Source organism: Rhinolophus hipposideros (assembly GCF_964194185.1).
Source record: "Rhinolophus hipposideros genome assembly, chromosome: 4".
NCBI lineage: Eukaryota > Metazoa > Chordata > Mammalia > Chiroptera > Rhinolophidae > Rhinolophus > Rhinolophus hipposideros.
Window position 1 is genome coordinate 107108394 of NC_138050.1, and position 21464 is coordinate 107129857.

The 21464-nt window shown below is 52.3% G+C and overlaps 1 protein-coding gene across 4 annotated transcripts in view; it reads right to left on the bottom strand.

The window, feature by feature from the left end:
• Window positions 1-860: 860 nt before the first annotated feature.
• The window catches only part of DLGAP2 (DLG associated protein 2), a 434439-nt gene continuing 413835 nt past the window's right edge, over window positions 861-21464 (bottom strand). For all 4 annotated transcript variants that reach the window (XM_081045533.1, XM_081045531.1, XM_081045532.1 and 1 more), the window contains 4 exons: window positions 19749-20173; window positions 11054-11145; window positions 6402-6554; window positions 861-3574 (listed from right to left, as the gene is read on the bottom strand). In XM_081045533.1, coding sequence (XP_080901659.1) covers window positions 3356-3574; window positions 6402-6554; window positions 11054-11145; window positions 19749-20173 — 889 coding nt within the window. In that variant the 3' untranslated portion in view covers window positions 861-3355. The remainder of the gene's footprint in view (window positions 3575-6401; window positions 6555-11053; window positions 11146-19748; window positions 20174-21464) is intronic.

Below are 21464 nucleotides of genomic sequence, written 5' to 3' on the forward strand. Positions count from 1 at the left end.
TGTGCGATCTGCCTATCGTGCCTCGGCTACTTCATGGGGCCAGCAGGGAGACCCCACTGCCCTGGGTCACAAGATTTGTGGCTGCGATAAGAAGAGGGAACCTGGGGTGTCTGGTTAGCTCAGTGGTTAGAGCATGGTGTGTATAACACCAAGGTTCCCGGTTCAATTCCTGCGTGAGCCACTGTGAGCTGTGCCCTCCTTAAAAAAATAAAAGAGGGAACCTTAAATGTCATCTGTTTTCCCAGTAACATGCTGTTCAATGCTTTTAAATGCTCGACTGATCAGTATCAGCCTTGAAGTAAAAACATCAACCACATTTCATTTAAACAAAAGTGTCACTTTTTGGAATCATGTAACAGTTCCACTCTGCAGACATTCTAAGGTGGTGATGTAAGTCGGCTGAGAACAAAGGGTCACAGTGGCCACTGGTGACAACTATCTTTCATCGCACACACGACAACCAACGGAGGTGCGTGACATTTGCCGTTCCTGGGTTTTGTGAAAATTCAGGACCCTGTTTATTACACTTGTGTTTTGATTCTTAAAGTCGAGAGAGCCTTCGGCTTGGTGACGCTGTCGGCTAGGAAGAAATGGAATTCCAAAGCAGCCGATGCAGGGCCACCTGTCTCCATGGGGCGCGGGCTGCGGACACAGCCGCCAACTTTCTTTATGCCCGTGTCCCCACGGCACTGTGCATTTTCATTTCCAACCACATTCTCCCATGGTTGCCTCACCTTTTGTTAACATCACATTCATAACATGGTGAAATGACCATACCGTAACTCGGTGTTACGTACCTGCTACAAGTGACTGAAATAAATTAGCTTAATGGACTAACACGAGTATTCTAAACAGTTTTATTTGTCTGTACATATAAATGTGTAAACATGGCTTATCTCTGCATTCATGGTGGGTGTCACCGTGGGAGAGCTGGATATATTGCACTTAGTCATGTCACGTGGGCGGGTGACACTCCATCAGGCATCACATAGCCTTCTTTGGGACTTGGTGGACCAAACGGGTTCCTGTGTGCTCCCCACTTCGAATCGATGACCGCCATCAAATTTAGTTGTAGGGTAATTTGCTCACCTGGGGATGGTTCAGGCCAAGACTTTTGGGAATTTTAAGATAAAAATGAGTATACAAAACATAAAAAAATTAATCCAAACCCAATGACTACTTTCATTCAAGTCAGGCTCAGAGAATCTGGAATCTACAATAAATAATTATTGTCTAATTTTGTAATTTGTTGTCCTGTGTTTTGTACCAGTCCGAGGAAAGGAGATGGGACGCATCAGCTGCCAGGAGGTCTCACAGACGGCTGGTTGGCGGGCGCGTGTCACTCCCCTTCCTCTAAGTCAGGGACAGACACTGGCTGTGCTCTTCCATGGTTATCTCTAGAGAGCAGTTCATCGTAAATATGTCACTTTCAAGTCTAAAAAGCCAATATTTGCAGATACATTTGTTTATAACATAGTGCAGTGAATACAGGAAGAAGCATCATTACTGTACACTACTCAGGATTTAGGTATTTATTTAGGTAGAAAAAAATGCTTTGAACACTCTGGGGAAATAGGTTTCATTTATAGAAGAATATTTCAGGGACATTTTTTTTTTTTTTGCATTTTTCAAGGATATACATTCGTACTGATTTTTGCTTCCAAATATATTTTAAGGCTGTTTGGTAAAATATATACTGGATATGAGGTTCAATTTACAGGGTTTTGTTCCTACAGGGAGTTCTTAACTACTCAGTTTTAAAAAAGTAAGACTCTGAAGCTCGCCATGCTTTCTGCCCGGTGCTCACCGGCCCGAGCACCGTGGGATGTGGAGTATGAGGATGAGGAAGAATGCCAGGTGTGCCGCCTGTGCAGCCCTCCCGGACGCTCGCGGGAAGGGTGTCAGGCTGCACACAGCTGGGCACATTTAAAGTGCGAGTCACAGGTGAAGGGACAAAGTGCGACAGTAGGTGACAGGAGTGGCTCTGCCAGGGGCTGAGCTGGCGAAGGAGGAGTGGGAAGGAAGAGGTGCTGGGCGCAAGCGTCTGCCTTCACGTGCGATCCTGCTTGTACCTGCCCTACAGGGAGAACTCTGAATTTGGGATCAAGTGGGCAAAACTGATAGGCTCCTCCTCTGAAGACGGGTCTGAATAGCGACACACAAGTTGTGTTGGAAGGATGGGCACTGCATCCAATTTAATGGAACCTTTTCGTTCGGGTCCTTCATCCTGTTCTCTGGTGCCACTCAGAATCATAAAAAGCGGTTACTCTTCTTAGAGTGCACAGCTGGAAATCACCACATGTGACTCTTTTTTCCAGTAATACTGCATAGGACAAAATAATTCTGGAAAAATACAAATGTAAACTACCTTTCTTCTTTACCGTTTAAACTGAGATATACTTACCACTCACATTCATGTTTCTTAAGCTTTTTACAACATCACAACTGTCATTTTAAACAAGCACATTTTTGTGTGTTTTTTTTTTAGGATACCCTGAAAAGTCAACTGGTAGAGCAGTTTGAGACTATATACACAGCTATAAAAAAAAATCACACAAAGCGTAATGGGGAAACTTAAAGACAAAACTGTGTGTGACAGTTTAAATTTCAAAGGAATAAAAACGACCTTGGAGTAAAGACAATCTTTTCTCTCTGGGATCCCGCTCCAGAAGAGCCAGCTTTGTGTAAGATGCCCGCTCTCTGCCTGTCACTCCCTGCGGGTCGGTGACCGTCTCATGTGGCTGTGCTGGACGTTGTCCCCGGGCTCAGGCTTGTGACCTGTGACCGTTGGTTTCTGGAGAACCACTTGGAAGGCAGGCGGGTGGCTGCAGCCGTGACTCCTCACAACTGGAAACCTGGTAAAAGGGACTTCGTGATGGGTCAGCTGGGTTCAGGGGAAGGTGACCCAGGTTAGGGGGTGGGTCTTCCTTTTCCACACTTCCGCCTGTAGCACCTTCTACTTGGGGTGTCTAATGCCTCTAGGAGTGGTGAGATGCACCCCGTTATAGTTCTTTGTTATTCTCGCCTCTAATTATCACAGTTTATAAAAATATAAGTAACAAAAGGTGAGCTGGGTGCCATCCCAAGAGGTGTTTCTTGTTGTCCTCTGAGAACAGAGTGGCTAAGTTAGGTGTCCCCACGCTTATCCCTCATAGCTGACCGTAAGTCGGGCCGTCCAGTGAATAAACGAGGTCGTTCTGGCCACAGGCGGGGCGAACCCCGGAATCAGAAGCATTCCAGTGAGTGTATGGCACAGAGAACACAACACGAGGGCGGACAGTGGGAAAGGGCAGACGGGACAGAAGTGACCGGGGAGGTGACACACTGTACAGCGCCTGGATGGGCTGGGGCCGCCCTAGAGCCGGGTCTGGGCCTCGGGGATGTAAATCTCAATGCTGTCCGCGCGCTCGCCGGCCGAGTTCTGGCGGAAGGAGGCGGCCCGCTTGGCGGCCAGGAGGCGTCTGCGGGCTTCCTGGCGCTGTCTGTCTGGCAGGTCCAGCGACTTCTCTCTCGTGATGGGGAACTTCCCCTTAGGGGGCTTCTTTGGTATCGGAGGGGGGACCTTTCTTTCTTCCTGAAAAGCATCACAAGCGTCACCCAACGTGTTAGGGGGTCACCACCAGCCGACGAGGGGACAGGCACCCTCCGACGCAGGCTGCGCGCCACAGGAGGGGGCAGGCCGGGAGCCACCCCCTCCCGCTGGGGACACTTGTCACTTCCCTCCAGCGCTGGCAGGTTGCAGGTAAGGAACGAGCTCTGCACTGTCACTACGCCTCCTGAACCTCGGGTCTCCTCCCACCTTCCTGTCGCTAAACACCTGGCAAATACCCACAATTCCAAGTTCTCGAGGGTCCCAGGGATTTTGGAAGGTACCACTGGACATCCCTGTCACATGCCACCATCTTTTCAACACACTCCAGATTCTGAGTTCATGAAAACCGTCTTGCGTGGGTGTCCCAGGGAGCCGGAGACCAACGTCTCCACCATGGGCCTAAACCCCCCCCACATTACATGTGTGATGATCTCCCACTTGCTGGGAAAAAGATGCAGATGATTCCTGATTCTTAGGTCATGCTCTCAGTTAAGTCACACCCAAATACAGGTGTGCCCTTTTCAGAAAGGTAAATCCCACAGTTCTGCCGCCAGGCACACGTGACGCCTGCGGCCCAGCCCTGAGAGGTCCCACTCCCTGCTGCCCTGTCACTCCTACCTGACAAAGGAGGACCCACGCATGCTCCTTCTGGCGTGATGCCCCAACCTGCATAGCCAGCCCCTCCATCCGGGGAAAGGGCGCTCTGCCACAGGGGCCAGACCCCTCCTTTTCTAAGCGGATATCTGCTTATTGGGGGGAAAAACCCCTCCCTATGTCTTTTCCCTTCAGCTTCCTCAAAACCCAAGGGGCCAGACATGGGTGTGCGCTGGGAGAGGGAGAAGCATTCCAGTGAGTGTATGTGGCAAACGCAGGGTGAGCTCACACGACCCCACCTCAGTCTCGTGCCGGACTGTTTCGTGCAGGAAGACTGTTTGGCATCTGAACTTTGTTCCCGTGGCTCATCTGCAAACCACCTGCAGCAGCGCCACGAGCCCGTCCTGAGTGTCCGTGTGCATCACAACAGTGGGGAAATTCATTCATTAAACCTTTAAGCTAGTTCCACATTTGATTCCTGCTCTACGTACATGACTGTATTCCCTCTCCTCTTGGTAGCCTCTAAAATATGGGGCTGGAGAAAATACACCTCGACGACTCCTGTGTGAGTCCCGTCTACAGGGCTCACGGCCTCCGGGCACGACCGGGTGGCCTCGCAGCTCCACGGAGTATCAGAGGACATGGCCGAAAACCTCTGTGGTGTCCAGACCTGCTGAGTGTCTGCACAGGGTGCTGTCCTCAGCAGGACACTGTTCTCATTTGGGGACCACTGTCCACGTATGGCTTCGGAAGAACGGGTTACACTAGCGGTCTCTTCCTGAAGAGAACCGGAAGGATCCCGCACGCCTCTAGCCTTGTTTATCACGTTCTCTTACTAGTGTTTTTAAGAATAACTTTTCCATTTGGGATCGTTATTTATGACATAGTCCCCTTCAAAAGCCGACTACACATCACTTGGACTTCTAATGTCCATTTATGGCTCTCGTCCAACCTGTGCGTTCACCTGTGCCAAGGAGCAGGTCAGTCTCTGCAGTGGCACCTACGCTTCTAGCCTGGATGCCACCAACACGGTCAGTGACACCGGAAGAGGAGATGATGATGACAGCTTTCATTCTAATTATTCTGATACACACCCTCAGCTATAAATTAAACACCACTGCCCCAAAGTATATTGGATTACTTTTCTTTATCATTTTATTTTAATTGGTAATATCTATCTAGGAAAATCAGGTTACGATCACTTAGAACTTCTCTAAAATGTCAGGAGAGCGATGTATTTGTTGTTAATTCATACCTATCTATGAGCCCTACTAGAGATGGTACCTTGTTAATTCATACCTATCTATTAGCCCTACTAGAGATGGTACCTTGTTAATTCATACCTATCTATTAGCCCTACTAGAGATGGTACCTTGTTAATTCATACCTATCTATGAGCCCTACTAGAGATGGTACCTTGTTAATTCATACCTATCTATGAGCCCTACTAGAGATGGTACCTTGTTAATTCATACCTATCTATGAGCCCTACTAGAGATGGTACCTTGTTAATTCATACCTATCTATGAGCCCTACTAGAGATGGTACCTTGTTAATTCATACCTATCTATGAGCCCTACTAGAGATGGTACCTTGTTAATTCATACCTATCTATGAGCCCTACTAGAGATGGTACCTTGTTAATTCATACCTATCTATTAGCCCTACTAGAGATGGTACCTTAAGTGGACAAGTGAAATCACAGGGTTCAAGTTTAGTGGAAAATTTCTGCCTATTTTTAAGGGCTAAAGCTGACCAGTGGATAGGAAGTTTACATAATCAAACTGCTCAATAAAGTTCAAAATGTCTTCTTGTCTTCAATCCCAGACATGCAACTAGAAAGATGATCTGAATAGGAGACAGTCATTGTCACATTGTGGGAAATCATCTTAGTACGACCCAAAGAAAGTTTGACAAAAATAATTCAGAGGATAGGTCTCTATGAGAAACGAGACTAGACTGACATGTGGTTCTCGGTTAGCGTCTTCTCTGAATCATCACGTCCGAGACGCAGAACAGGAAAGAAACTGTCCCTGCATATGTCGTCACTACCCATGGACAATGACATTGATTCTACCCTATTTACACACACACACTCATGCTCGACCCTGCATTGTTGAATGAAGGCTGAGGAGCACGTGACAAGGCAGCCTTTGGGGCAGGCCATTTCCACACCGGGTCAGGTGCAGGAAACGGCCTTCAGGGGCGTGATTACCTTTCTTTCTGGAGACTCAAGGATCTTCCAGTCATTGAGCTTCAGCTGGTGCAGTTCATCGAACTTCATGCTGACGTCTTCTACGGACAGCTGCAGCATGTCCCAGTAGCCTGCCAGGTCCTGGGAGGTCGGTCTGGGCATGGCGCTGGGGTCCTAAGAAGACACGTGTGATTCAGAGCCAGGAAAGTATGCGGCTGGCAGAGTGCCCTTTCAGGAGTGGGGCGAGGGAGAAGCCTAGCTTGGATGCAGATGCCAGCATTCAATAGGGCCCACGACGGTCGGGGACTGTTTACACAAGTATCTGCTGACAGTTTAAAACCATGGAGAGGCTACATACTGTGTGATCCCCACTTTTCCAGAATGGGTGACATTCTGGAAAAGGCACAACTATGGAGACAGTAATAGATCTGTGGTTGTTAGGAGTGGGGTAGGGGTGAACGGGGAGCACAGGGCATGTTCAGGGCAGTGAGACTCCTCTGTGTGACGCTGTGATGGTGGGTACAGGCCATCACACATCTGTCCAGACCCACAGAAGGAGCGACACCAGGAGTGACCTGATGTGAGCTGTGGACGCTGGGTGAGGACGTGTCAGTGCTGGCTCACCAGGTGTCACAACTGTCCCATCGGGGGCTGTAGATGGAGGGAGGCTGTGGGTATGACAGGGGGAGGTCAGGGGGTCTGTGGGAAATCTCTGTACCTTCCTCTCAGTTTCACTCTGAACCTGGCACTGCTCTGAAGCATAAAGTCTACTACAAATATTTACATGCATCACATGCATTCCTTGTTTCATTCTGAAAATTGTGTCTTAAAATCGGGTAATGGCAGCAAATACTAAAGTTGTAACATGCTTGACAGTTAACACGCAATAGGGCTCTGAGGTTCTGGTCAGAAGGCGGGTCTGCAGCAGCGATGGTGGTGGTGGCAGTGCGCTCAGAGCCAGCTGTGTGTCTGCTCTGCCTGACGACCACCGACACCCTACAAGGTACTGGCCATTGAGTGTGCTCCACGGGGAGGGAGGACAGACAATCAAACCTCAGCAAAGAAGACGACGCCTTCCAGGTGGGTTCCCTGCCCCTGGAAGGGACAAGTGGTGCCACAGAGCCACACATGGGAGCCCATGGGCCGAACGTGACCCGAGGACGCCTGGTGGATGTAGTTTCAGTGGGTTGTCTACATTTAAAATCGGGTGACTTCTCTCCATCACAGGCTGGCTGCCAGGTCCTCCCACAATGCACAGCGCCGGCCGAGTGCCACAGCCCATGGCACCTCCCTGGCACTGTGCCCCACATCCTGTGTCTGGCGCAGGCACTTAGCTCGGTCACTTCACCTGCCCACAGGCACATGGGTTCACAGACCGTGGGTTGAAGATTCGCGTGTGGTTCCTCAATTCAGTGGGGGCCCAGCTGACACAGAACAGTCAGAGCAACTGCTGGCAAGTAAACATTTATCTGAATATGCTTAAAATATGCAAGTTTCAGTTTACTCATAAGTCATGAAGTTAAGCACCACACGAACTCCAGTTTGCTTCTGTTCAAACATCCTTGAACCTGTCACAGTCTGTTGGGCGGCTCTGACACCCCAGCACAGACGGGTGTAAAGAACACACATTTCTCACGTCTGGAGGTGGGAAGCTGGGGACAGGGGCTGCAGCTCGGGTGCCTGGCGAGGGCTTGTTTCCTGGCTCACAGATGGCGTTTTCCCTTCTCTCCACATCCTCACATGGAGGAGGGGCCCGGGAGCCCCTGGGCCCCTTTAGTAAGGACACGAATCCCATCTCATCGCTCTGCCTTCACGACCTACTCGCCTCCCAAAGGGCCCACCTCCTGCTATTATCAGTTTTGGGGGTTAGGATTTCAACACACGAGTTTTAGGGGTTCACAGATATTTGGTCTGATTTGAAATCCACGTGAGATGATCACTCTTTGGCCCCAGTCCATCTCTGCCAGAAGCAGCCAGATGGCAGCCTATGTGGACAGAGCTGTGGAGGGCGGGAGCTGCTGCCCAAAGTCCCCGGGCCCAAACCTGCACTGTCTCACGACCTGAGTGCGGGGCACCATCGAGGGTTTTTATGTGCGGCTGTTCTGCTGACCACGACAAGGCGGCTGTGGGACCTCCAGGCCCCAGGTGTCAGGCCGGCCACACTGGACACTGGGTCTTCTCCCTCCCTGTGAGTCTCAGTCAGCGGCCTCTGCTTGTGGACAAACCCGCTTGCCGCCGGGCCCGCTGTGTGACGGCAGGACCGGCAGTGCAGCTGCCGCGCTCCCCCAGGCCCCACGCAGGCTCGCCTCGGGGGCTGGGGTAAGCAGCAAGCTGAGTGTGCAGGGCAGTGCGGTTGCCTTCGTCTGGAAGGCCTCACAGGTACAGCGGGCCCTCCTTCCGTAGGTTTGGGCGCGACAGTGCTGGGCTCTGGCCGTGTGTCCAAAGAGAAGGGCCACAGATGCCTTCTCAGTGCTGCGGCCCGGGAGCTGGTCCAGCAGGGCAGGCACCTGTCCTCACTGTCACCGCACTGGGCGGGTAGGACAGCAGCCCGGCAGCCCTCCCTGCAGGCTGTGCTGTGTCACATCACCAGGTACAGCCCGCGCCGGGCTCCATGGCCTCCACTCCTTCTGAGGAGGTGCTGCGTCCGTGCCCTGCTATGTGTGCACATTTCCTGTAGTGTCAGCCGTGTGCTCGGCCATGCCTCTCCCCAGCAAAGCCAAACCGCACTGTGTCTTCGGCCAGCTGGTCACCAAACACACAGCTGCTTGCTCCCACAGCACAGGTCCCTGTGACATGGACCCTGACACCCAGGTCCCACAGCTTCTCTCTGCATCCAGCACGTGCCGAGACTGGCTGGGACGTTGTGCTGGCCACACACAGGACCGTGGGTCCTGTTCAAACGCAGAGTTAGACCCAACAGGTCACGATGCAATTCGCATCCCCACCAGGTTTGTGCGGGGTGGGGTGGGAGCAGAGCTGCTGGTCCCAGAAGCACAAGTGTCAACCCACCAGCTCAAGGGCAGGTCCTTCCTGGTGTGTCTGCAGACACACCGCATGGCCGGACTTTGGGAGCGTCTGCTCCGCCCACCCTAAGTGTGGGGCGGGTTTGGACTGTTTTCTAGGTCATTCCTTTGACTGAAAACTAGTTACCAACCTAAAGCTTGCAGCAGCCAGCAGCGCAGCCACGGCTGCCACGGACCTTTGGCTTAAGAGCACAGGGCTGCCAGTGCCTTTGCTCTCGCCATGCTGTCTTGCCCCCCTTGCAAGTGCTTCAGACTTTTTTGTCTAGTCCTAGATGGAAGCCCAAAGGAAGGAGGCAGCCGCCCCCGAGATTTCAAAGCTCAAAAGGATTTTTTAAAAGGTTAACCTAAAACGCCACGTGACAGGTATAAGAGCCAGCAAAACTATGAGGAGGCATGGTTCTCAAGTCTCATATTATCTGCGTAGGGCAGAGAGGACACGGACGTTTTACAAGCGAGAATAATGTTCTTCGCTCAGGCAGTGCTCAGCATATGACTTCCCAGACACCACGTGACTCAGGGGACCTGGCTCTCTAGTGGGCAGAGCAGGCCCTTTAAAGAGAAGAACTAAACAGGTGTGACAGCAGGCCTGCAAACAAAGTGCCCACAGCCACACGCTTCTTTCAAGGAACGCTAGCCTCCCTGTCTCCTCCGCTGAAATGTCGATTATAACCATGTCGCAGGCGGCGTGCAGTAACTTTTTCAATTTCATCATGAACGTTAATGGGGTTGATTGGAAAATATTAGAGAAAGATACTTTTAAAGGATCCTAATTGAAAGGGATGAACTGGCCACTCGGGTGTGCTGTGCTTCCTTCGCTGTGTAAGAACATTCTATACATTCACTGTCTCCTTGCAAATTACAGAACAAAATAAAACCGAGTCAGCCAGCACCACAGCTGTGAGAGGCCTGGCAGAAACTTACTTGCATTTTAATGAAAATGCTTGGTCTGAAAGAAATCAACACGTAGATTACAAAATAGCCGGTAAAGTAATGTGAATACTGTTAAGTTAGTTCTCCAAATAATATTAAGTGACTACTTTCTTTAGTCTGATAAGGAAACGTGTCAGATACGGAAACGTGTACACGTACACACACAGAGACGGTCTGTGTTCATACATGTAACTGTATATAAGCATAAATACATGCAGCTATGACTATACATGGTTTCTATTTCCCTCTGATTTTCAGGAATATCAGAACCAAGTGTAATGCGTACTGTACCAACTAATCCAGCTCACGGTATATTCATTTCAATATAAAGCCCCGATTATTTCTAAAATCTCCTCAACCTTTTTGAATGTAGTTGTTTATCTGTTCTTCTTTAAGGCCCGTACTACTACTGTCTTTATTTGTGAGGTCGGCTGTAATAGTAATTTGCTTTCCGTCTCCTTTCCTAAGGTTCTTGTACTGCATCCAGCTGCAAAGGCAGCACCGCACGGCGCCCCAGGGGACACTGTTGTCCCCTCCCGCTCCTGCTCCCGCTCCCATCAGGACATGTGCCTCTCAAGGGCCCCCAGAACTAGGAAGTGTCCTCTACTCTTTCAACAGTCTGCAAACTTGCAGGCATCTTTACCAAACGAGGGACCTGGGAGGACGCGAAGCGCGGTCACACCTCTGGCTGCCGGGGCCAGTCTCCCAGAGTTTGCTTACCATGTTCTGTTGGCAAAGCCAGTAGAACTGCTGAAATTTCTGGGACATCAGAAGCTGGGCGCTCCCAACAGCACTCCGGATTTTGCCAAGAACTGTTTTAAAAAAAAAAAAACCAAACATGTCGGAAAGTGGGTCAGTCAAAAAGCAAAAGCAGGGGCCGGTCTGGTGGCTCAGGCGGTTACAACTCCTTGCTCCTAACTCCGAAGGCTGCCGGTTTGATTCCCACATGGGCCAGCGGGCTCTCAACCACAAGGTTGCCAGTTCAACTCCTGCAAGGGATGGTGGGCTGTGCCCCCTGCAACTAGAAAACAGCAACTGGACCTGGAGCTGAGCTGCGCCCTCCACAACTAAGACTGAAAGGACAACAACTTGACTTGGAAAAAAAAAAGTCCCGGAAGTACACACTGTTCCCCAATAAAGTCCTGTTAAAAAAAAAAAAAAGCAGCAAAAGCAAACACACCACAGTGGGCAGTCAGTGTGGGCAGCAGGGCGATGCCTCCCTTTACCAGATGTGAAAGCTCTCAGTTCACGGTGTGGAGCTCGTCCACGGACCAAACATTTTCTCAACCTGCTCCCTGCCCCCCAGACGAGCGGGTGTCAGCGTCAGGGGCGGCGTCCAGTTGGGAACAGTCAGTTGGGAGGAGGTCTCGGCAGGAGTCCCACCCGGGTCTGAGTTGTTTCAGGGCGAGGCTCCCACGCGCTGCGAGGAAGCCTGCGTGGGGTGGGGACGCCGCACCTGTTACTGACTCTACACGGTGCTGACTTGTAGAAAACCGCATCGACGCCTGCTGTTCCACTTGATGCGACCGACTCGTGCTCGGTGCACTGTGGGCAAAGCTGTGGATGCGTCTGACCGAGAACACGCGCGGCGCTAGGAAGCTCGCGCAGACGCTGACCCCACGCTTCTCCAGCTCTGCGCCCCACGCAGCGCCCGGCGCAGGCTCGGCCGGGACGTCCCCACCAGCGCCCAGGACATCGCGCTCGCTCGCATGGGGCGCCAGCTCCCACGGCAGCCCCCACTTAGCGGGCGCCTCGGGCCAGTGTGCAGGGACAGCGGTGGGACCCACAGACGATCCTAAAGTGTGTGTCTTTATCAACCAGACGGCGCTTTTATCAAAGGTCAGTAGTGTAGTTTCACCAACAGAGAGACCTGAGCAGGGGAGAGGCGAGCCGGGAGAGTCCGGGTTTACACCCGGCACGTAAATGACCGCAGAGGCCGCCGAGCGGCCAGCACTCCGCGCCCCTCCGCGTGGCCTCTCCTCCTGCCCACACGCCGCCCTGCGCCCGCTGGGAGCCCCTCCCTGACGGAAACGGCAGCGCTGGCAGACCCCTCGGGCGCGAAAGCACTCCGGGGTCTGCCGAAGGCATCCGTGGCCAGTGCCCTGGGCCGCGTGTCTGCGGTTTCCGGGCCTCAGTGACAGTTCGCGGTTGTCTCCGAGTTTGCCCAGCGTGTACTCGTGTACTCGTACAGCCGGAGGCGGACTGGGCCGCTCTCAACCCCCTTTTACCTTCGCTCTGTCTCAAGACAGACACCAACTAACTGCGCCAGACGCTGTAAAACTCAGGTTACTGGGGGTTCCCTCCCCGCCTGTTCTCGCGGGCTGTCACAGGACAGGAGCCGCGCGGACGTGGGTAAGCAGTGGGGCGTGTCTGTCATGAGGGGCTATCACCACTACCCAACACGGTGTTCGTCAATTAGGGGGTTATCTACCTTGATGGGACACTCATCAGGGAAGGCAGCCGAGTAGAGCTCCGCGACCTGAAGGAGACACGAGTAGCCCACGGTCTGCTAGGCGCAGATTCTGACTCAGTGGCTGTCGGGTGGCCCTGAGACTGTTTCTCACCAGCACCCAGGACGCCCCAGCTAGTGAAGGAGCACACTCGCCATCACAGCCTTAGAGACTGTCCTCCGAGGTGGAAACGGGTCCAGACACTACAACCGGCTCTCTAGCTTTCTCCTCCTGTTTCTCCAAACATCGGTGGTTTTGCCAGACAACCTCCAAACAACCACTTGTGAGACTCACTCAACGTTTGTTACAATTGGCTCCTGGTAGCCGGCCCTCTGCTGTCCCATCCTGGCCTCACTCTGGGAAGAAGCACAGACGGGAGTCAAAGGGCCTTAACACCCACATAATGAAAGGTACAAGGCTCTTGGAGCAGATGCCCCAGAAATAAAGCCACACATGGGACCAGGTGCTCCAGATAGGTTGTAACACAAAAGAGGTACATTACTGAACAGTGGGTCCAGCCCACGGTCACTTGTTAGGAAATGGAAGTCTGATCTGGCCTTTTATAGGACATGTGCTTCAAAGCACTTTTCTCCTGGTAGGATGATGGACTTAAAGGCTTTTTAGTTTGTCTGTGCTGAACCGGCATTGCTGTTCCGCAGGTTTTATACGAGACAGTGTCCACACTCTGTGCAGCCCTCGGCAGTGGCCCCGCCCTGTGTGTGCAGCGTGTGCTGAGCCTCCCGGACAGGCTGTGCCTGCCCCTCCGTCCCCCCCCCACTCCCCGTCCAACCTCGTTGTCAGGATCTGCCCTCGGAAGTCAATCACTCCCTCATAGCATCCATTCTACGACAGGTAAAGATTTAAAACAGTAACTTTTAATAAACATGAATAGACTGGATGACACCTCGGCAGCCTTTCAGCCCTAAAAGAGAAAACGCATGGTGGGTTGTCATGCACCTACCACCTGGGCTCTCATGTCTTCTAGAACCCGGCCCGGCCCTGCGCGGCTCCTCAGGCCCACCTTCCCTGCCTACCTCCTGGGTTGTCATGTACCTGCCACCTGGGCTCTCATGTCTTCTAGAACCCGGCCCGGCCCTGCTTAGCTCCTCAGGCCCACCTTCCCTGCCTACCTCCTGGGTTGTCATGTACCTGCCACCTGGGCTCTCATGTCTTCTAGAACCCGGCCCGGCCCTGCTTAGCTCCTCAGGCCCACCTTCCCTGCCTACCTCCTGGGTCTGTCATGGCAGCCGGCAGTGGGGGGGGCAGTGGTGGGCGTCCAGGTGTGGGGGGAAGCAAGGACACAGTCAGGTCTCCATGGGGGAGAGCTGAGGTCCCACATACTTGTTTACATTTGCACCCCAGACTAAACACCTTCCCGCAGCTCTGGGCTCACTGCTGGTGAGCGTAGCAACTGACTTAGGTTTGAAACGTGAGTTTCCACATGCAAGCCCCCAGCTCCTGTGGGACTGATGCAAACACTTAAGACACTGGTTTCCATCAAGCTGTTGCTGCAGGAATAGAGGCAAGGGACAAAAAGATGCACTTCCTCAGATGGTAATCGAAAACTCACTGAGTTTTATACAATTTCAAGTTTTAGTCCCTAATTTTCCTATTCTTCTGAAAGTCCAATTCAACAGAAGTCCTGATGTCAAGACTTCAGTCCACAGCCTTTAGCACAACAGGACAGGTGGACGGGCTCTCCAGGTGCTGATGTGATGCAGGAAAGGTTAGTAGAAAGGGAGTGAATGCGCCCTGCTGGGACGGAAGAGGAGAGTGGCTGGTGACGGCAGGAGGCGGTGCTGGTGACTCTTCTGTCTGGAAATGGCTTCCTGTGATTGCAAAGAACTTGCAGGGAAGATTCAGTTCATTCTTTCCCACTATACTTCCCCAGTTTTGTCCTAGTTTAGACACGTTTTCTCTCAAGAAGTGTAAATGAGGACCAACGCTCATCAAAATGCAAGTTTGCAGAGAACTTGACACAACCCTCGCCTCTGAAGTACAAAGAAGTCTGATTAGCATACATGTTCCTTTCATTTACTTTTCACGCGCTGTCTGCAGTTTCTGACTCTGTCCACACGCGCTATGAAGTGTGTTTCACAGACAACATTTACGCTGTTTTTCTTCTCAACTGGAATGGGTTTGTGTAGAATCTGCAGGTGGTTTGAAACCATCGTTCTCTATCTGCTCGCACTCTGACCTCCTGGGACCCCTGGGGGGGTTCTGCATAGTGAGCAGCTGTGGGGACCACCATGGCTCCTCCCTGCAGGTTTTCAGCGTCACCATTTTCATGTTTATCGAGCACACATTTCACATTTCTCTGCAGGGCCATCGGGGGCTGACATGCGTGGAACACGCCCACAGGAACACACTCAGCAAGAACCTGGCACAGGCTCCGTGTGCCTCCTGTCGCAAGGCTGGAGGCACGGCTGCCCCACCAGACTATGCCACGTCTCCATGGGACAGCAGCCACCTTGCACACAGCACGTGCCCTGCGCGGAACAATCGTCGTCGTCGTCGTTCCTGATTCTTCACTGTGTCATCTCTCTGCTGACCTGGGACGTGCTGGCCACTGCAGACACAGGTGCGGTTTCTCTGTGGCCGTGACCTCCTCACCCCTGGCTCTGGGATGACCGGTCCATGCCTCCTGGGGTCATTGTGAGCTGCTTGTCGGCTGCTCTTTCAGTGGCCACTGCACAGCCAGCTGAGACAGCATCACGCATCTGATCCTGGCCCGTGTGACTATGTGGTGACCCAGGGCAGGCGGCCCTCACGCACTCTTAGTAAAGGGCCCCTGGGGGAGGAAAGCACCCCCGCTCTTCCAGCCTGTCTAGTCTGTCTACCAGGTGACCTTGAGAGCACTAAGGACTGACTGTGGGCACTGTTCTGGGATGACACCTCTGGGAGGGGCCCGTCATCTGGCTCCCCTGACTCACATCTGCATGGACCTACCAGATAAGACCATTGTCTGTAGCTTGGAACCATTTATTTCAGAAAGCATTCTATTTATTTTTTATTTTGCTTCATTTCTTTTACCCGTTTGGTGTAACATAATTAATACAAAAATCCCCAAACTCTAGTCTAGTAATGGTTTATAATCCCTCCAGAATATATCTATGTACTAATAATAGGAAGGCTGTGTTAACATGATTTTACTTAAACAGTATTTCTCTGAGCACACGATAGTTTTTATTAACCACAGAGGACTGAAAATGTCAATTCGTTCAGTCAGTTGGTGAACTATAATCACAAAATTACAGTTTGGGAAAAATTCCATGTAATAAAAATTTCAAAATTCAGAGGCCAGAGTGTTGGTTCAATAAGCCATTTCATTTATTCGCTACTTTCTAAAAGTGCTGTAACAAATAACCCTGTATCTTTTCTTCAGTTGGGACTAGGGTCAGAGGTTACCTTACCTTGTAAAAATTATTAGGGATATGTCTAACCCTGACTACTCTGGTGCTTGTTTCTGTGTGAAGCATGCAGGAGGCGTAATACGTGTTTTGTCACTTTTGTCACCTAAGATCACGGTAGCTGGGACTCCTAGTAGTTAAGAAAATCACAGAAAGTGTCAAGTGGGTGTGCTTCTGCTCTTGCGTCCGAGGCTTAGAGCAACACAATTCCATTTATTATTAAACAGTAGTGGACAAACCCCACGCGCAGTCGAAATTCGTCAGCAGGTACCTATAGGACAGAGCACACAGGACACTCGTGAGGAGGACATCGGGGGCCCAAGGGTGACTGAAGGCCTCGCTGGCGCTTAGAGGCCGTGCTTTTACGAAGGTGTGAGTACAGTGTGAATGTCCTTGATGATCAAGTCTGGCCCTCTCTTCCCTCTTGCCTTTCCTCCTTCTCATTCTCAGAGACAGGAATGAGGGCCACGCATGGTCCAGAACTGCTGGCGGATAAAAAAATGTATCGAATATAATCACTGTGTTCAAGGAGCCTAAGATCTCAAATGACAGCAGAGGGCAGGGCTTTGGGGAAACACAGGGGCTGTCTTGCCCTTTGAGAAGTGCATGTCCCCAGGGGCAGGAGGATGGCAGAGTCACGGGCCTCTGAGCGGTCAGTGGCCCAGCTGCTATTCTTGCATGCAGGTGGGAAGGGCCATGTCTAAATGAAGTCTTCTTAGAGAGGTGGGAACACAGGGGCTTGTGCCCCAGTCTTTGCCTCTCCCCGCCACCTGTGACCAAAGCCAGCCCCCCGTCCTGGTCCAGCACAATGTCACCTTCCCTATGAGGCCGTCTCAGAATTGCCCCCGCTGAAAGCCTCCTTGAACCTCTGAGTTTCGGCACCTGCACAGCTCGCATCACACTTGTCCCACGTGTCGCCCAGTCACTGTGGGTTTGCCCTGGACTTCCTCTGCCACTCCCAGGTCACTGCCATCAGGGCTACACTGCACCTGACGTGTCTCTGTGTCAACCCGCAACCTCTTGGACACTGGCTGCCTGTTGCTGGAGGTTTATTCTAATGGAAGAATCCAGAAGGAGATCCCAAAGGTTCAAAGGGGCTTTAAAAGCTCATTTAGGGGCAGCAGGCGCTCACCTCCTGCTCTGCCTTGCTGAGGGAAAACGTGTACTCCAGACGCCTGGTCATCACAAAGCAACTGCAGTTTAAATCGTGTGCATCTTAAGATGAAGGGACCTCACTGCTGATTTAGGTCATTGTAGGTCCTCAAATTGAGTTTCACACGTAGTCCATTTATGACATTATTCCCGGAATTTTCTCGAATGCCCCAGGTGACGAGAGAACCGTGACTTACTGTCACAATGCTTTTTAGTCTTTTCATTGTCAGACCTGTGCTTAGTCAGAAGAAGAGTCCGCCGCCTTCTCACTTTCGCCTCTCAGTTTCCAATGGCTGGCACGATAACCTATGTGTGTGTCTTCTGGGCTTGGGCTTCTCTCTGGGCCACAGACAAGTCCAGCTCCGGCCACAGGTGGTTGGAATGGAATAACTGGCCAGGGCTGCTTCCTGAGGTGGCAGAGGGGGTCCTGCTGATGGCCAGAGGCGGGAGCTCCCAGCCAGGACAGTCTTCACTGACTGACTTGTTGACGGCCAGGAGGGAAGTGCGGTTCTCCCCGCCGACAGTAGGACTCTGACCTGACTCATTGCTACGCTCTGTGGTTTGGGGCAGGTTACTTGACTCTCTGAGCTGAGTTTCTGTATTGTTCTAAAGGTGGCAACAGTATCTATGTGTCACCTAACGGTGACACACCTATGCTGTACAGAAAGCACTTGGCACAGGCGTGGGGCACGGTATGTGCCCTGTACGTGCTGGCACAGGAGTTTCTTTTTAAAAAACGTATCTTTTTTTAAATTGTAGTCCTTGAAAAGCTAAGGAGCAAGTTAAAAGTGCGCCCTAAACATGGACGATTAGGGTGAGATCCGTCCTGCTGTCACCCTACAAACAGCAGCGACTGAGGCGGGTTCCTCCACTCACAGGGGTCCCAAACGGTGTAAAGTGACAGGACTGCACAACCCAGTGTCCTGGGCGTGTCACGGGAGAGGACCTGACAAAGGTTACCTCCTGTTCACGTGTTACGGGTCCCTTGCTCCCCGCAGCTGTGTCACTGAGCAGCCACAGGAATGTCCTGACGGGCGGACGCAGGCTGCACGCGGCCCCAGAGCGCATGCGCACCACCCCCCCCCATGCACCCAGGACCACTGAACTCGAATTTCCTGTCAACTTAGGCAAGTTCGCGTTTCATCTTTTTGATAAAGATTATAAATCCTGTTACAGTTAAGGTGCTTTTGCCAAGCGACACGCGCTGCAGGAAGTGGGTGGTCTAAATACTAGAATCGCAAGCCCCGAACCCACGGTGCTTGTGGACACATGCTCACAGCCCAGCACCAAGGCCACGCGCGCAGCCGGCGGGGGACACGTCCTCTAGGACGCTCAGTGCCCGGTCCCAGCGCGGGCGAGGCCACATGGGCCTGGGCGACGGGAGAGAGACCCGGGAGAACGGAGTCAGTTTAGAGGCCGCGCCTGCCTTTCTTCAGTCAGCACCACAGGTTGTAAGGATAACGCTCAACACTCCATCATCCCCACGAGCCTCAGACTCCGGGGCCGCACAGCTCCGTCACCGAGACGTCTGCAGGCTCGGATCACTGACCTGCGCTACCGCAGCGGCCATTAGAAACGCAAGGTCAGGGCGGCATCCCCAAGGCCGTGGGCCACCCTTTGCAACTTCAGAGTGCAATGATCAGCTAGTGTACGCGGGAAGTCAGGGGAAAGACAGAACACACAAGGGGAGCGTGACCGGTCAAGTCCAGACCTCGGAAATGCCTCTGAGAAACTGTATTTTGTGAAGGACAAACGTTAGCTCTAAGTGGGCTACAACTGCGCTCTTGGGATTCTTGGCCTATAAGCAGAGGCAGGTAGTATCTGTGTAGAAGGCACAAAGGATGCTGCTTAGGGACAATCCCTGTGACAGGTTTCTCCCACTGAACGGGGTGGGGGGAGTATGGGGCACTTGTGCACAGAAGCAGAGACCCACTGGAGCCATGAAGACTTTGGAGCAGGTCCGCACTTCCCACGGCAGTTCAGGGTGTCACACAGATGCTGCTCGGCCCTGAGGACAGACGGTGGGGAGCACGTCACCACCTCACTGACTGGCTGAATCTTTCCTCTTCACCAACCTTTCTTTGGCATAAAGCCACAGCAATTTCTTATAAACATGGGTCGAAATGCTGCACATCGAACTGCTCCCAGAACTAGAGAACTGGCATGTGGACTGCAAGATGAGGATGGCTCCATCGGCACTGCTACCTGACCACTCGGAACACAGAGCCTTCACGGTTTTAGGTTCACCATTTTGCTTTTCTCAGACTCAAGGGGGAGATGGCAGGAAGCGCACTCGCTATAACTCACTCCACTGCCAAAGGGACTCCCCCGTTAACACTGCCCGGCTTGCTGGCTTTACCGAGGCTACCATGTGCCCAAGCCCCCGGGGACCCGCGCCCTTACTTTCTTCTGCAAGGTCGTTCTCCTCCGCCTCCCGCTCCATCTCCTTACACCAGCCCTCCATCCTCTTGGTCTCCGTGTGCAGCAGCTTCAGAAACCAGGAGCCGTCCCTGCGGCATGGGGACATTCCCCCGCTGTCGGCCGTGTCGCCGGCCGGCTCCAGCCAGGGCTCTGGCGGGGGCAGCGGGGGCAGGGTGGCCGTGTCCACGGGCGCCCGGTAGTCTTCCCTGTAGCTGAACAGGCCCTGCGTCCGCACAGTCCGCACCGCCCCGTACTGCGTGGGGGTGCTGGGCTCCGAGTGCCGCTGGAAGGACGACCCGAACTGCAGGCCCTTGTCCTCCATGCTGATGTGCCCCGGGAAGCCCTCCAGCTCCAGGTCCGCCTGGACGCCGGCCGTCACACTGTTGGAACGCCTGAAGCGCCCGTGTCTGCACAGGAGGAAGGAAGACAAACAGAAGCCGGTCTGAGATGATGCCGTGCAAGCACAGTGGGCAGAGAGCACGCCCGCACTGACAACTCAGGGAACACCAGGTTTTCCACCCTTGTCAGCATTACCTTGCTGCTTCCTCTACGAAACGACATTTGGCTTTGCAAATAATGAACCACTCACGTGCACCCAAGTCTGAATGTCTAAACACCCCCTAAAATCTGACTTTATTGCAGGCCGCAGTGAGGTCATGGGGCTCCATGGGTCCGCCATCTTGGATGGCTCCCTTTCTTTTAGAAACGTGCACAAGTTTACACAACCCCCACGGTTGCCTGTAAAATGAGGCCCTGAGTTGCTTCTTTTATGTAATGACACCTGCATCCTGCTGAGGTGTGGTCAGTGGCCACGTCACATTTCAGGGCACGAGTTTCTTCTCCCATCTGTACAACTTGGTATCATCCTTGAGTCCTTTATGCAAAACAATGAATGCAAATTCTGACTTCAGCATTGTATGTATTTGAGTGTCACCCATTTCCAATAGCTAATTACTGAAATGACTGACAGGAACAAGTGTATAATCGGAGTCCAGATATGCCTGGGTGAGAGCTGCAACCCACAGACGGCACTCGGCTGTGACTGCAGCTGCTGAGGAATCTGTGCTTATCCGTCTGCTGGAGAAGGCAAAGCACAGGCACCGGTGGGGATGGGAGCAGCAGCGGGGTCCCCAGCGCAGCACACGCCAGGTTCTAACAGGTCTGCTGGGTTCTGGAGAGCAATCGGTCTGCGGTCTGAATTCCCTAGCCATCAGCATCTTTATAGAAACGGCCCTAAAACCCTGCACTCTGAGTGAAGCCACCCAGAGCTTTACCAACTAGATGCTGATTGAAGTTCCAGGTGTTATGTGCTCATTAAAATTTATATTTTTGATAAAATTCACAAGGTATGCTAATTTAAACATAAAATAAATCAGTCACCCTGCTCTTGTTACAAAAGTAACACCACTGAACTGGACAGCTCTGTATGTTAGATAGGAGGTGGTCCTTTTAAGTGAAACAATCACGAAGTAGCTAAGGTCCTAAGCTTTCATTCTCTCCCTCTGTTTTTCTTTCTACTTTTAACATTATAAGGTGAGAAAACACGCGTTTGCTTCAACTCAGCCTATTTCTTGCCTTTGGATTAAGGACCGACTTCCCGAGCTGTCAGCCGCTCTGCTTTCACGGGTGGTAAGTTACTTTAGGAAGACTTATCCCCCCGCCTCTTGCAAAAGCGGGACACAGGCGGATGTTTGTTCG